This window comes from Triturus cristatus, chromosome 9 (assembly GCF_964204655.1).
Source record: "Triturus cristatus chromosome 9, aTriCri1.1, whole genome shotgun sequence".
Classification (NCBI taxonomy): domain Eukaryota; kingdom Metazoa; phylum Chordata; class Amphibia; order Caudata; family Salamandridae; genus Triturus; species Triturus cristatus.
Window position 1 is genome coordinate 691,855,389 of NC_140592.1, and position 14,473 is coordinate 691,869,861.

The 14,473-nt window shown below is 42.4% G+C and overlaps 1 protein-coding gene across 7 annotated transcripts in view; it reads left to right on the top strand.

Moving 5' to 3' along the window:
- Positions 1-9,215, top strand: part of LOC146798509 (uncharacterized) — a 248,961-nt gene extending 239,746 nt beyond the window's left edge. For 3 of the 7 annotated variants that reach the window (XM_085625800.1, XM_085625799.1, XM_085625798.1), the window contains exons 9-10: positions 4,271-4,381; positions 8,987-9,215. In XM_085625800.1, coding sequence (XP_085481926.1) covers positions 4,271-4,381; positions 8,987-9,139 — 264 coding nt within the window. In that variant the 3' untranslated portion in view covers positions 9,140-9,215. The remainder of the gene's footprint in view (positions 1-4,270; positions 4,382-8,986) is intronic. The other 4 variants (XM_085625802.1, XM_085625801.1, XM_085625804.1 and 1 more) reach the window with 3 other exon arrangements.
- Positions 9,216-14,473: the final 5,258 nt, after the last annotated feature.

The following is a 14,473-nucleotide window of genomic DNA, read 5'->3' on the forward strand; positions in this document are numbered from 1 at the left end:
ATCTCACCAAGACCACAGGCAGGTGCATAGATGAGCTCGTGAAAGAGCTAGTTAATATCCTTTCTAAATAATAACATTGTGCATGGTTCAGCAGCAAGCTAGATCGTGTAAAAATGCTTGAATATCAACAAAATGTCCGAATACCATGGTAGATGTTGCCATAAATTTGTAGATGAACCTCAGCTGGCTAGTTCTTCACACTGAATGTGTGGGGGAGAAAAAAGATATCAGTGAAGACTGGGTTTATAGTGATCCTTAACATAGTTTTTCAATGAACCCTTACAATATACGCAGTCTTTCCTTCCTCCTTGTGCATATTCACAAATCACCTGTGTCTTCCAAGGATTGCACATTGAGGGGTTGCAGCCCTTCGGCAAGATTACATGACATACAGCCCATTTTATGCACACAAGCACAAACTGGAAATTTCCTTCCTTGCATTACCTGCAATTTATGCACGTGCATCTGTGGCCCCTATCTAAACGTTCTCTCTCTCTCTGTAAAAAATGGTGATGTTTGCATACCTTAGAGGAGTATAGGAAAGTTAGAGTCAAAGGGGCTTATTTATGAGCCCTTGCATCACTTTTGCGCCGCCAGTGCGTCACTTTTTGTGACGCACCAGCAGCGTAAAACATGCGCCATTTTGCGTCATATTTGCAAAGTGACGCATCTAGGTAGATGCGTCACTTTGTAAACCCCTGCACCACATTATACCTGCACCAGGTATAATGTATGCAGGGTGGGCGTTCTGACGCAAGTAAGCCTCGCAGAAATGACGCAGTGAAATCTATGAGACTTCACTGCGCCACTTCTAGGACGCAAATGCGTCAATATCTTACGCCTGCCTCACATCAGGCGTAAGACTGATACAGGCACATTGAAATGGGACTTGCCCATGTTAAATGACTCATTGCTGAAGTTGCGTCACTTTTGTGACACACTCCAGCAATGCGTCATTTTTGCTCCCACAGATACGTCGGAAATACTGACGTATCTGTAACTCCTTGCGACATGCTGCGTCATACTATAAATATGACGCATCCAGCATGTCGCAAGGAGGGTGCAATAAAAAGTGAAGCATCGCTGTTTTCACGCAGCGATGCGTCGCTTTTCATAAATGAGGGCCAAAGTGTTTCTATATGCCATATCTAAAAAAAAAAATCATCCTTAGGGAGCCCTTGGAAAATATTCACATACAATTCATGTTTTATTTCCACAGCATTTATAATATTTGCTACGAAGTCCCTTATGACGGCCTTGGGCATGTATTGACAAATGTACAGTGGCAATATTTGGCACATACGGAAGGACATCTTTCTATTCTTCCAAGATAATAGCAAGGGTTTCTAGTTCTGACATTTGGCCCTTTTCTTGACATGCAAAGAGCCACAACCAAAGTTTCGCCCTGGAAAAGAGTTCTTTATTTTGAAGTGCACAGTCTCCTTTTGGAATCTAAACAAAAGTCTAGCTATTGGCCGAATGTGGTCAGTACATATCCTGCTTGCTTTGGTGAACCCTTTGGAAGACCAGACACAGTAAAATTCGGGGCATATGTACAATCCCCTATCGCTATGGGTACGTCACTTTTTGTGATGTTCCCATGGTGATAGGGGCCTTGCCTTATGTACAAGGCAGCGTTAAGCCACTTAACGTGGCTTAACGCTGCCTTGTACATAAGTCACCCTTTCACACTATGTTTAGCATGAAAGGGGCATGCAGTGGGTGTTGCATTGGGCGTTCCAACGCTATACCCATTGAATTTGACGCTGCCCCCTAAGTACAAGGGTGCATAAATAGGAGGTAGCGCCAACATTAAGACCAGGAAACACCTGGTCTTAAGTTGGCGAAACGAGGAGAAACACATTATTTCTCCTCGTTTTTAATTTTTCCATGTGTGCTGCCTTGGCATTGAGGTTAGCACACGATACCCGTTTATGTAGGTCAGCGTTTGAAAGAGTTAATCGCCAGCTGCTGGGTAATGTTGGGATTGACAAGGAACTGATTCAGCCCCAGGACGTTTAGCAGACACAGTGCTGGATAAAACCCTGTGGAGCCCCTAGGCAGTCGAAATGTCGCCCCTCCCCCCTTTGCAAACTATCTCCTAATACATTTTACATTTTCCCAACCAACAAACTTAATACACCAATTTTATTACACAAAACTAAACATTAACAATAGTTAATGTTAATAAACAAAAAATAATTGGAAACAATTTAAGAAAGCTTGATTGTAATTTTCTTTCAAGATCAAATCAACATTATTTTGATCTGTTGTCGTGGGGCCCTTCAAAGGAGTAGGGCCCAGAGGCCGGTGCCTACTTTGCCTATTTGGTAATCCGGAACTGAGCAGACACCATCATGCATGTTGCCTGCCCCTAAAAGAAGGTAAAAAACAACATGTAGAGGGACCCCACATTCTGGGCATGGAGGGACTTTTAGGCCTCAGAGGTGTTTTACAATTGTGAAGCAAGTAGAACCTCATGCTTCTAAGGCTTAAGATGAAAAGGCCGGGTCTCCTTACCTGGTCAAAGCTGTCAACAACGCTGCAGTCTCTAGAAAGTTTTGCGGGCAATAACCACACTTATCATAGGGAGGTGGTAGCATTCTTTGGGCATTGAAATCATCTTGCTGAGGAGGAATGAGATTTGAATGGAAAATATGCATATTCCCGATCTCACCAGATGCTTATGTGGGCTCTGGTGCAGAGCCCCAAGGATATCGAAACACAGGTTGCTAGATGCATGAAGGGGAAATAAATTATGCACGGACAACAATTTTGTGTACTAATCATTGGGCCACCCAGCGAACTCAGCTAACAATCTGTATGCGACACCCCTAGGAGCAATTGTTAAGACCGACATTATTGGGACTGGAGGAATCTTACAAGGAAATTGAGTTTCTCTATTTCTCTCTGCTTTCCTCTAAGGATGCTTTTGAAGACTGTTTGCAAAGTTTATAAGTAAGATAACTTTTGTGCAATAGATTCAGAGTCACCTATCAAGCTCTTATAACCATTGTGAAATCTTATTTCTCATGTATAGACAGTTAGAGAATGATACCTTGACAATCGTTGACATAATGGCACTTCTTACACTAATTGAGGCACAGAGATAACTAACGTAAATTAAAACAATAATTGCCGGAATTTTATTTATGGAAATCATAATTTTGGGTCTGTGGAGCCAGGCAAAATATAGATTTAAATTGGATGTAAGCGTAAGCCTCTGGGGACTCTCTCCTGCTGCAAGAGAAGTGGTGCTGAGTAGCCTACTTGGTTTAATTGATAAGAAGGTACAACCATTGCACATACATCCTATAGACTGCCCACAGATGGGAGGTCAGGAGGTGGAGCAGGCGGTGGAGCTGTTATGTTATCTCCTCAATTCTGCTGACTTACAAGACTCTGTCCAGCAAGCTGTGTACAGTAAAAAGAGGATTGAATGGAAAGGCAGTATTTTCTTCACAGAAACATTGGCCAGAAAGGTATCATTTAAAAAATCTATGCCTGCTTTGGTTGTTAGAGGATTTCAGGCTTCATTGGGCCTTTCATTTTAACTGAAACTCAACAGTGAAAAACCGTTTCTCATAACTGAGGGGGGCCATTTTGGTTTCCCACTGATTATTGTTGAGTTTGTGACATGTCTATCTCTCCTTCCCATGGATGGACGTGCTGCTTATAGGTGTGATAGGGATGCTTATTATTAAGACTCACTAATGTGGGACGGGCTGGTGGATGAGACCTGATGCTTTGTTGTTTGAATGTGCTTTGTAGTCTATTCTTTTCCTGCAATGCCCCTTGCACCCTTCCTTGCCTTTTGGGCATCAGAGGGCTGAACACTGGGTTATCCATCAGTGTAGCTCCTCTGTGGTTTGAGTTTCATACTATTGCTGTAATAGTGAGATTGTGCCTATCTTTACATGCAGCCAGAAAAACAATGTTATTACATTGGATATAAGCAGATCCACTCAATTTAGGGTGATCACCTCCTTCCTGGCCTTTTATGGGCAATATTTCCACTCCTCAAGTTTTGAGTGATCATCTTATACATTCTTTGTGTTTCAGACTAACACGTGTGAAAACAGTGAATTTGTAGGTGAATGGTTCAGGACTGGAGAGAGTGGCTATCATGACCTGGAGTTAGGTGCACACCCGAGCTAAATTCAGATTGAGCTCCAACAGAAATATACTACAGTATAACGTAAATCATATTGATAGTCATAAAACTTAGCACAAAGTGAACAACCGCTTGTCATCTATTTCCATTCTACAGTATTTCAACCCGGAGCTTACCATCTACCGCCTAGACCCGATTGATGAGGAACCTATTAGGATGGGCAGAAGCACTTTAGTTGACATACCAGAATGGCAGGCAAGAAGGAAGGTACAATCTTTATGTGATATGAGGTTTGGGGTCATATATATTTGAAAGATTTCCATTCACATATGATTTAAAAAGGAGAATTAAACTGAAATATGATATTTAGAATTTTCTCTGCTTCAATATCATTTCAGTTAGAAGGTCAACTTTTTTTCTCGCTTAGTCCCTGATTTACAAAGGAAAATTTACACATGTAAATGTACTCATGCGTAAATCTACTTCTGCACATAAGTTATACTTTTGGTTCTCAGAGGTAGGAATTCCTCGGATTTCTTCTCGCTAATAACTTTGCGCCTGTTTGATGAATCTCCACAAAGCTTTGCAGCCCTATAGCTTTTTCTACATTGGTGGATGATGGAAAGTTTTGCAGTGATTTATCAAGAGGAGCAGAGAGAAAAGGGGGTCCCAAAATGTGTTTAGGTGAGTGAGGTGACAAGACTGTATTGAGGTGCAGGACTTATGGTACATTAAAGGTGCTGCATAAATCAGATATTTAAGTTATAACTATAACATTGGAATTTCTAATGTTTGTATTGTTTAAGTAGGGTTTGTATAAAAAGAATAAAGTTTTCCTAACTATGACTTATCCTTAACCTTTGTTTTGTTTAAATGAAAATATTTATATTCCCTGAAATAACAAAGGTTTAAGTGGCTTAATAGTTAGGTAGGGTAATAATCTCCAACTTATTATTTAAAAAACTCAGAAACTCACTAAAAAAGACACAGACTAAAGTAATGTTATAGTTAGGTGAAATGTTAGTTTAAACTTAACATTTTAAACTAAAAAAAAACTGAAATTCACAAATTATAGTTATTTCAGGTAACTGAAATGCATGACCCATAATGCACAATTTTGCAGACAATGATGTAATTTCCGATGTGATATTGATGCTAGCAACAATGTGATGTCATGAGTGATGTAACATGTAAGATCATAAGCAGTCCGTGGCAAGGGTGCTAGCTTTCACATTTCTCTATGAATATATAAAGACATTTACACAGAATACGTCAATGTTATAACACACTTCACATGTCCCCCCTATGTAATGAATCAAATGCCTTAAGGGCAAATAACAAACCAGTCTACTTCGTACCACTCCACAAATATGGGTCAATACTACACCCCACAAAATTAGAGTGCAAAATTGAAAAATAACCTTTGAAAAAATAGTTTTCCATTTATAACTAAATAGTGTAAATTAGGACTAAATAGTGTAAATTTGTCTATTAAGTGACTCTTCTGTGTATATGGGTGCCAACTAGTTGGGGTGTAGCCAATCATCTGGATTACACTATTGTTCCGTTCACATCAACAAAGATCTACATCATACATTAGTGAATGTTTTTCTGGCAAGTATTTTTATTTGTTTTGTGGTCTGAAGGTTTGCCACAGCAGAGATACATTTGAATGTCATCGTTAAACATTTCGAGTTGCAGCCAGCATTGTGAGATGATGTTAGTAAGAAGTCTCATGTAAATATTGGGAATAAGGACTGGGCCTGGAAGGCTTCAGGAACAATGAGCTTCTGCTGCAATAATGATTCACCTCATTTTGAATGTGATATGAGACAAACAAATTACAGAACTGGTGTACTGTTCAGTTTAGTCCCCCCAATTTTACAATACTTCAATAAGTGTCCTCCGATGTGCTGTCTTATATACAAATCGGTCAGATTGGATTTCCATTTTAATGGTGTTAAGGCAGAAATACAAGTCTTCAGTGAGACATTTCAGTCTCTTGCCCCTGGCTGATATTATGTCTGATTAGCTGTTAAGTGAAATCTTATTGGAGTAAATTAATTCTTGTGACTGACAAGTAACCTTACCCTTTACATTTTTGCTTTGGAATAGGTTGGTCCATATGGATTTGTAGTCCTCTAGTTTCTTTCAATAGAAGGGTTATATTTGATGTCTTTATTAGTAACAAAGTCTTGCTGAAATGAGGCATTTATGATTCTTTTGATATTGATTCCTAAAGATTTGGGCCAGTTTTACTAACATTTGACACTGGGTTTGCTACACAAAAGTGAAGCAAACCAACAAATTAATTTTATTAAGTCACTTTCCAGTGCAAACCTTGTTTCATGCTGGAAAGTAGTCTTAAAGTAACGCAAACCAGCGAGAAGCACTGCTTTGCGTTATTTAGATTCAAGGGGGCATTTCATGGGTTTTACATGGGCGTTCCCTTGCAACCACCAATGGTTTGTGACACAAAACCATATCTAGCAATGGTAGACAGGGTTTTTCATCAAACATTAATATCACTTGAAACCAGTTATTAAAAGGAGAATTGTTTTCATTACTCCTTTCTTTTCTGGCTTTGCATGTGTGCTACACTGTACAGCACACATACAGAGTAAGAAACTTTTTAAAAGCTGTCTAGGCATAGTATTTTGTACAGAAAGGGAAATCTTCCAGGACAAAACCTATACTAGACTCAACCACGCACCCTTGAACTATGGCGCAAAAGTGTGTGTGTGTGTTTGTGGGGCTCGGCAGAAAAATTCTGCTCCGGTACTACGAATAGGGGAGGGGAGTGCCATATCTCTGTAGGTATGATGCTCTCCCTGTCATGCAATGCAGCACAGCTTTTTGGCTGTTGCACTGTGTTGCGTGACACTTTTGTAAATCTGGCCCTTGATCTTTCATGGCGTATAAGTGTAAAAATCTAGGGCCCCCCTGCAACTAATGAGAAGTTCCTCTTTTTAGATTCGGTCGGACACGCTACCCGTGTGCGTTATCATTCAGCACACATGGCACACTACGGTATCAGCACACCTAAGGACCCCTGTATTACAGAAGATCCTTCCATCTTTGTCTGGTAACCTTCCTTTTAATTGTGTGGTCTCGGAAGTAAAAGAGGAATATCTTCATCGGCTTTTGGCCCTCATACCTGTAGTGAATCACATGGAAAACTCATTACCACCCCACAAGTGGCTTGATATTATCCCATGGCGTTTATGTGACGTCCGTTTTAAAAGCAAGACTTCATTATTGTCTACATCTGGTCCAGCTGGACCTTTTGATTTCAAGATTGTACCTGTATCTGAGGTGTCTTTTTTTGAAGAAGGCATTTGTATGCCGAAATGCCCGGAGAAACCACCCGGGAACTACAGTCGCTTCACGACACTGATACACGCTGTACATTAAAAGCCTAAAAATAAGGCCTAGTCTTGAAAAATGTCAAAAATAAGCGAGTGTTTTTAAAGAAATTAAATGCATCATGTCATGTACATAATATGTTGATAAACAAGGTTTCACATACTGAAGATACCTGTACATGTATATATTTATGAATGATAAGTATGTTTGATTAGATGAGTGTGGTGTGTATGAAGTCTGTCTATATTTTATATTGAAGTAAAAGTATATATGGCTGTCAATAAATATTATTTTTGTATCTGCGTATCACATTTGTCTCTCCCAATGTTTATTTCATGGTGTAGGTTTACAATAGTTGTTGAAGTTGCCCTGGGAATCTACAGTATGTATATCTTTCATGGTGTATGCCATGTAAAGCTGACGACTCATTGCAGAGAGGCTGAGGTGAATGAAAGTTCTTGGTTAGCTATCCAACTGAATTTCCCCTCCACTTACATCTGTGGAACTGAGATTTAGCATAGAACACTTTGTTGTCTCAAGCAGGTAATCAGCACTAGTACAACGTCCCATAAATTCTCGATTTCTATTACACATAATTGCCTCTCTTCACACTTTTTCTGAGAAGATTTGTGTTCAAATATGTTTTCAAAAGGAATCATTTTTTCTAAAGTTGCCTCATTAAATACAATTTTTGTTTTAATATGCACATAGTATGTTGTTCATTAACTGATTTCTGATACGTTGCCCATGCCAATCAATAAAATGGATGCAGCACCCAAATCACTTCACCTGACAATCGCAATCTAGAAAGAAAAAGAGGTTTTCCATGAGCATGTTTTTCCTCAGTCTACAATCATCATCAAATGCTGTCAAAGATGATGTGTACTCATAAGCATCATAATTCCTGCTCACCTTATCAAAACCAATGCCTATTTATGTAAAAACTGACAAATGTTCCAAAACTCTGCAACACCCTTCTCCCATATTTTACTTGCACATAATCAGGTCTCGTTGAGCTATGAACTCCTCCCCTTCCAAGGTCTAAAAACACAATATGATTGCTTGCAGTTCCAGCACTGCATATATGGTTCACCTAGACTCGGAAAAAAGGCTGGAAAGGACTGAGTGATGGCATGCTTGCCATAATAAAAGTGTCATGAAATTGGGTGCAGTATTTTAGTGAATATGAGTAGTCAGTCACCCCTCCATGTAAGACGTAGGGGTGATGCTAAATCCTTTATTAACCTAAATAGATTAATTCCCAACAGGACAGCCTAGTCTCCCTCCACCAGTCTGTTCTAACCCCACAATTCCATCACCTTAGAACACATATTTGCTGAAGTATGAACAACATTATGGTTGTACAATAAATGACACTTCATGAGAGTGGCAATATAAAGTGCCCAACTGCTATTAATATAAAGTTGCTATCTTGTTATCTAAATATTTATATCACATATCCTAAATATATTGAACTGATTTCTGTACTAACGTCACCTTTTACAGATGGAATTTATGCAGAGTCTGTACACGGACCCCACAGTGTTGGAAACTTTTAAGATAAAGCGATCTCTATGCCAGGAAATAAAGAATTATAAAAGCAACAAAGAACTCTACACGAAGAGGAGACGACTTCTTTTTTGGAGCTCTGCTGTATGATACAAAGCACAAGAATGTATTACATGTAGAAGTTTTTTTGCAATATATAATTAAAGTTTTTGAACATTTGTATTATAAACTATAGCTATTGCATACTCTTTTATTGCTGTTTGTACATGTTATAATTTGACCTTGTTGTTTTCTAAATGTTTCTGTGCTTTGGCTCCCATGGAGTGTCATTTGCTCTCTTTGGTTTAATTTGAAATTGTCAAATCAGTCAGTTTGGGGTAAGTGTACACTTTGAGGAGGCATATTGTCAGCTTATGCATATGGTAACATTGGTTCCTAATTAACTTTTAAACTATTCAGTGGCGTGACAAGCAAGCATTCAGTTTCAACTTGAATATCTAATTAGGTCCCAAGAAGAAGTTTGTACATGACAAAAACTAGCAGAAAGAGAACATCGAACAATGAAATATTGTTGTTTGCCAAGTATTACTTTCTCCCCCTTCTGTCCTGAGGCTTTCCCACCCCAGTGCATACAATTTTCGGGATGTTTTTGATACTTCACACTTAAGCTATTGAATATTTTTTGCCACAAATGATATCAAAGGCAAAATAAGGCATGAGGTACAAACAATTTTGTGGTCGCACAGCCTTAGATTCTCAAAATCACAAAGTCACATTTTTGTAATAGATATTTCTGGAATCTGCTGGAATACAAAAAAATACTACCCCCCCAGTATTATCATACTTCTCTAAATAAAACGGTACACAACTTGTGTGACTTTGCCTAGCACCCACAACAGTAACGGATCAAACCATGAGAAGATCATGATTACTTCAAATCACCATGATTTTATTCTTTGCTATCAAAGATGGTAGGCCCAGCCACACAAGTGGGTACCGTTTTCATTAGGAGAAGTATAATAATGCTGTCTTGTATGAATTTCATCGATCTCTCTAGAATTTAAAACTTTCCCCCTAGGGAGGCAAAAATGTTGTATTGACCAGGACTGGGGTGAGCCTTAAACCTTGTCCAAGAGGCAGCTGCAAAAAAGTAACTCCCTGGTGACTAGCAGGGTGGATCCTTGCTTGGTGTTTTACTAGGGAGAAAGAGCATCTTCTTTCCCACATTATCTCTGCTACAGACATTGGTGCTCAGTTCCCTTAGCCCCATTCATCAGTGGAAATAGAAAGTGCCATTAGTTCGGTATACTTTCACTTTGTTATGCTGTGATGTAAGCACACTATGTGCGATGGCGTTACAACAAAACAATATAAAATCAAACTCAAGATACTTGGGAAGCTCTACATTGGAACTTTGATTTTTGAAAAGAAAATGTTTCTGGTGTTTTCAATAGAAGCATTTTTTCCGTATGAGGCCATTGAGCTGTCCCCAGTGGTCACACTGTAAAGGAAATGCAGCTGTCGGGAATGAGTCAATGGCCACACTAAACAAGTTAACCATGCTCTTGCACCATGTTCTTTAAAAAAACAAATCATTTTAATTTTTGTTTTTGTAAACAGCCAGAAACAACAGAGCAACACACCACTCCAGTGGGTGCTACATGTACAGTAATGTTCCATAAAACATTTTCCACAGTGCACTGAACATTGGATATGTGGGTTGTTAGCTTTCAGTGTCCCATCCCTTCAACATCACCAACCCTCTGTCTCCCTCCCTCAACATCTCACAGAGGTATATTATCTGGGGACTCTGACATCCTATTATTCATTACTCCCCATGTTACTTGTTCTTACACCCCTGCCTCATCTCGCCGTGTAAGTCTAGTGAGTACTTTGTCAACTATTACCCATTCATTCAAATTTTCTTCCATTGCCCCACTGCTAGGGGTCATGTAGCCCCCCAATTTACAATGCTCAATAGACACAGTTTAACAGAGCCCCCCAGTGCCAGCCCCGTAACCCATACCAGGTACAGCATCAGAATTTTACTATAGAGGAACACCACCAAGTAATGTGTAGGAAGTCCACCGCTGTGCGGTCATGTAGGTCCTGTGTAAACAAATTAAGTGTATGAGTTTGAATCATGCATTAGGTGACACTTGTTTGTGCACAGGCCTTTTTCCAATCTGTCAATGTCAGTTCATCCAGACAATCCTCTCCCCACAGCTCCCGGGCCCGTTCTGTGTCCCTCCCTCGTTCCCCACTAAGGCGACATACAGGTGGATCATCAATTGCTTACACCCCACCAGTTCTAACATTAGTAAACCAGGACATACTACATTTATTTATTTATTTATTTATAAATTTATAAAGCGCCTGGTGACCCGGAGGCATCCCCGCGCTATAGAGCTGTGATATCCCAAGAGGAGGGGGGACCGGAGGATTATTTGGGGAATAAGAAAGTTTTTAGTTTTTTCCGGAAGAGGGCGTGGCAGGGTTCCAGACGCAAGTGGCGAGGCAGTGCGTTCCAGCCTGAGGAGGCTTTGACCCAAAAGCGACGGCCACCGGTCCGAGCCTTCTTAAATTTAGGGACGATGGCCAAATGCTCGTCGTCCGAGCGCAGTGCCCTAGGGGCTTTGTAGGGGGCGACAAGGTCTTTCAGGGCGGCAGGGCCGGCACCATTAATGAGTTTGTGACTGGTGCACATTGCCTTAAACTCAACTCGTTGGCGGACAGGGAGCCAGTGCAGGGCCTTGAGGGCTGATTTGGCAGAGGCTCTGGGGGGGAGGTCCATTATAATCCTTGCCGCGGCGTTTTGTGCCCGTTGGAGTTTGGCTAAGGTAAACTCCGGTGCACCGAGGTAGACGGCGTTGCTATAGTCGAGTCTGGCTAGGATGAGCCCTTGAACCAGCAGTTTCCTGGATATTGGAGGAAGGAGAGGGAGAATTTTTCGGGTTGACCGCAGGAGGCCAAAGCATGATCCAGCGGTCTTGGTTGCCTGGGTCTTCATGGTGAGGCTTGGTTCCAGCCAAACGCCTAGCGTTTTGACTTCTGACTTTGGAGTGGGTATCTCACCAAAGGTGTCCGGCCACACCGAAGCGGGGATTGATGACCATTTGTTGCCCAGGAGCATAATTTCGGTTTTAGAACCGTTCAATTTTAGGGAAGATTCGCACATCCAGGAGTAGATGTCTTGGAGGCAGTTCCGCAGGCTGTCTGGGTGTTTGTCTAGCTGGGAGAGGGAGACGACAAGTTGGGTGTCGTCAGCGTAGTTGACAATTTTGATCCCATAGGGGGTCACGACGTCTTCCAGGGGGGCCATGTAAACATTAAACAGGGTGGGACTAAGCGAGGACCCCTGCGGGACTCCACATGTGAGTGGAAGGGGGTCTGAGCGAGAGTTGCCGTCCCACACCTGAAATGAACGGCCTGATAGGAAGGAGTTAATCCAGGCGTGTGCTGAGCCCACAATTCCTGCCCTGGCCAGGCGATGTAGAAGGACACGGTGATCCACCGTGTCAAAGGCGGCACTGAGGTCCAGGAGGATCACTGCCACTGATCCTCCTGAATCCAGAATGCGCCTTGATTCCTCAATGACGGAGAGGAGGGCTGTGTCCGTGCCCTGGCCGGGCCTAAAGCCAGTTTGAGATGGGCGCAGGATTTTGTTGGTCTCAAGGAATTGGGAGAGTTGGGAATTAACTAGTTTCTCCGCCATCTTGCTGATGCAGGGAAGGAGTGATATGGGTCTATAGTTAGACATATCGTCAGGATTCAGATGGGGTTTCTTTAGCAGGGCTTTGACAACCGCATTTTTCCAGTTGGGCGGCACTGTGCCTTGGCGCAAGGAGATGTTAATGAGATCCCTGATGGTGGAGGCTATGCTGGGGGCGGCAGCTTTTAATAGTCTGGCCGGGGCTGGGTCAAGAGGAGAGCCGCTTTTCATTTTGGCTAACGTGGCGGAGACCTCAATGAGGGAGGTTGCTCTAAAGGAGGACAGCCGCGGGCTGTTGATACAGACCTCAGTATCAGTGGAGATGTGGGGGGTGATGCTGGGGAGAGAGTCCAATATTCGCGAGATTTTAGAGTCGAAGAAGGAGGCAAAGTCATTACTTCTGTCTGGGGGGGCATGGGAAACGGTGGGTGCTGATGGAATGTTGAGGAGTTCTTTGACAATCAGGTACGCTTCTTTTGTGGAATTGGTGGCGTTTTGTATTCTGTTGTCATAGAATCCTGCCTTAGCAAGTTTGAGAGCTGATTTGTAGCGTCTAACTGCACTATTGTAGAGGTCTTTGTTACTGTGGAGCCAGTCCTTTCTCCACTGCCTCTCGGCCTTTTTGCACTCTTTGCGTAGATCCCTGAGGTCAGGAGTATACCAGGGGGCCTGGCCTTTTATCCTGTTTTTGATCTCCCGATTTTTTATGGGGATAAGATTATCGAGAGTGGAGGATATCCAGTCTCTGACTTGGGAGTCGGCGGTGGAGGGGTCCTCAGAAAGACTGGGGGTCGAAGCGTCCAGGGCTGTGGACCAATCCTCCACCGAGAGTCTGGCCCACGCTCTGTCTCTGGTGAAGGTGGGGGGTTTTTGAGGCTTTTTGAAAGCTCCAGGGAGATGGGTCGTGACTAGAAAGTGGTCCGTCCACGGGAGGGGTTGGGAGTTAATGAAAAGGAGGGAAGGGATGTTGGAAAACACCGGGTCGAGAAGGTGCCCTTTCGTGTGAGTTGGTTCAGAGTTGGCGAGAAGCAGACCCAAGGCCGCTAGGTCGTCAATAAAGTCGGTTGCCCCAGTGTCAAGGGGATCCTCGAGATGGATGTTTAGGTCGCCTGTTATAAGGAAGTTAGGTGTCAGGTGTGCCGCGGAGGAAACGGTTTCCAGGAGGGCGGCTGTGAAGGGGCCAGAGTGGCCGGGCGGCCGATACACCAGAAGGCCTGACAGGGAGTTCGTCGAAGACAGCTGAATCGTGAAGAGGCAGCTCTCTGAGTCTTGGATCGCGTGGTGGTAAAAAAAGGGGGCCAAATCACTCTGCACATGTGTGCACTCCTAGCAAACACCGGGAGTTGTCCTGATCCAACACAATACTGCTCTTTGACCTGGGCAAAAGACATGAAACGGTCATTAAAGTACAGGTTTATGATTTTCGTACAGGCCACCTCACACCATACTGTGCACAATGTGTCTTTATTTGTATTAAAAATTGTGCTAGTCCACACAGGGGCAGATCCTCTACAGAAGACCTTGTAAACTACCCTGCTCCACACCGCCGCCACTTGCTAGATCAGATATGGAAATTCTCACAGTACACCCTCTCCCAGTAACAGGGCCTCAGGGACCCAGTTGGGAACCTCATCTAGCCAATACACTCCAAATGGCAACTTTGACACCGTGCAGTAAAGAAACTTATATGGCAACCCCCCCCACCATCTGACATTGGGAGTTTCAGCGTGGATAAGCATACTTGACTTCTCTTACCGACCCACACCAGATCT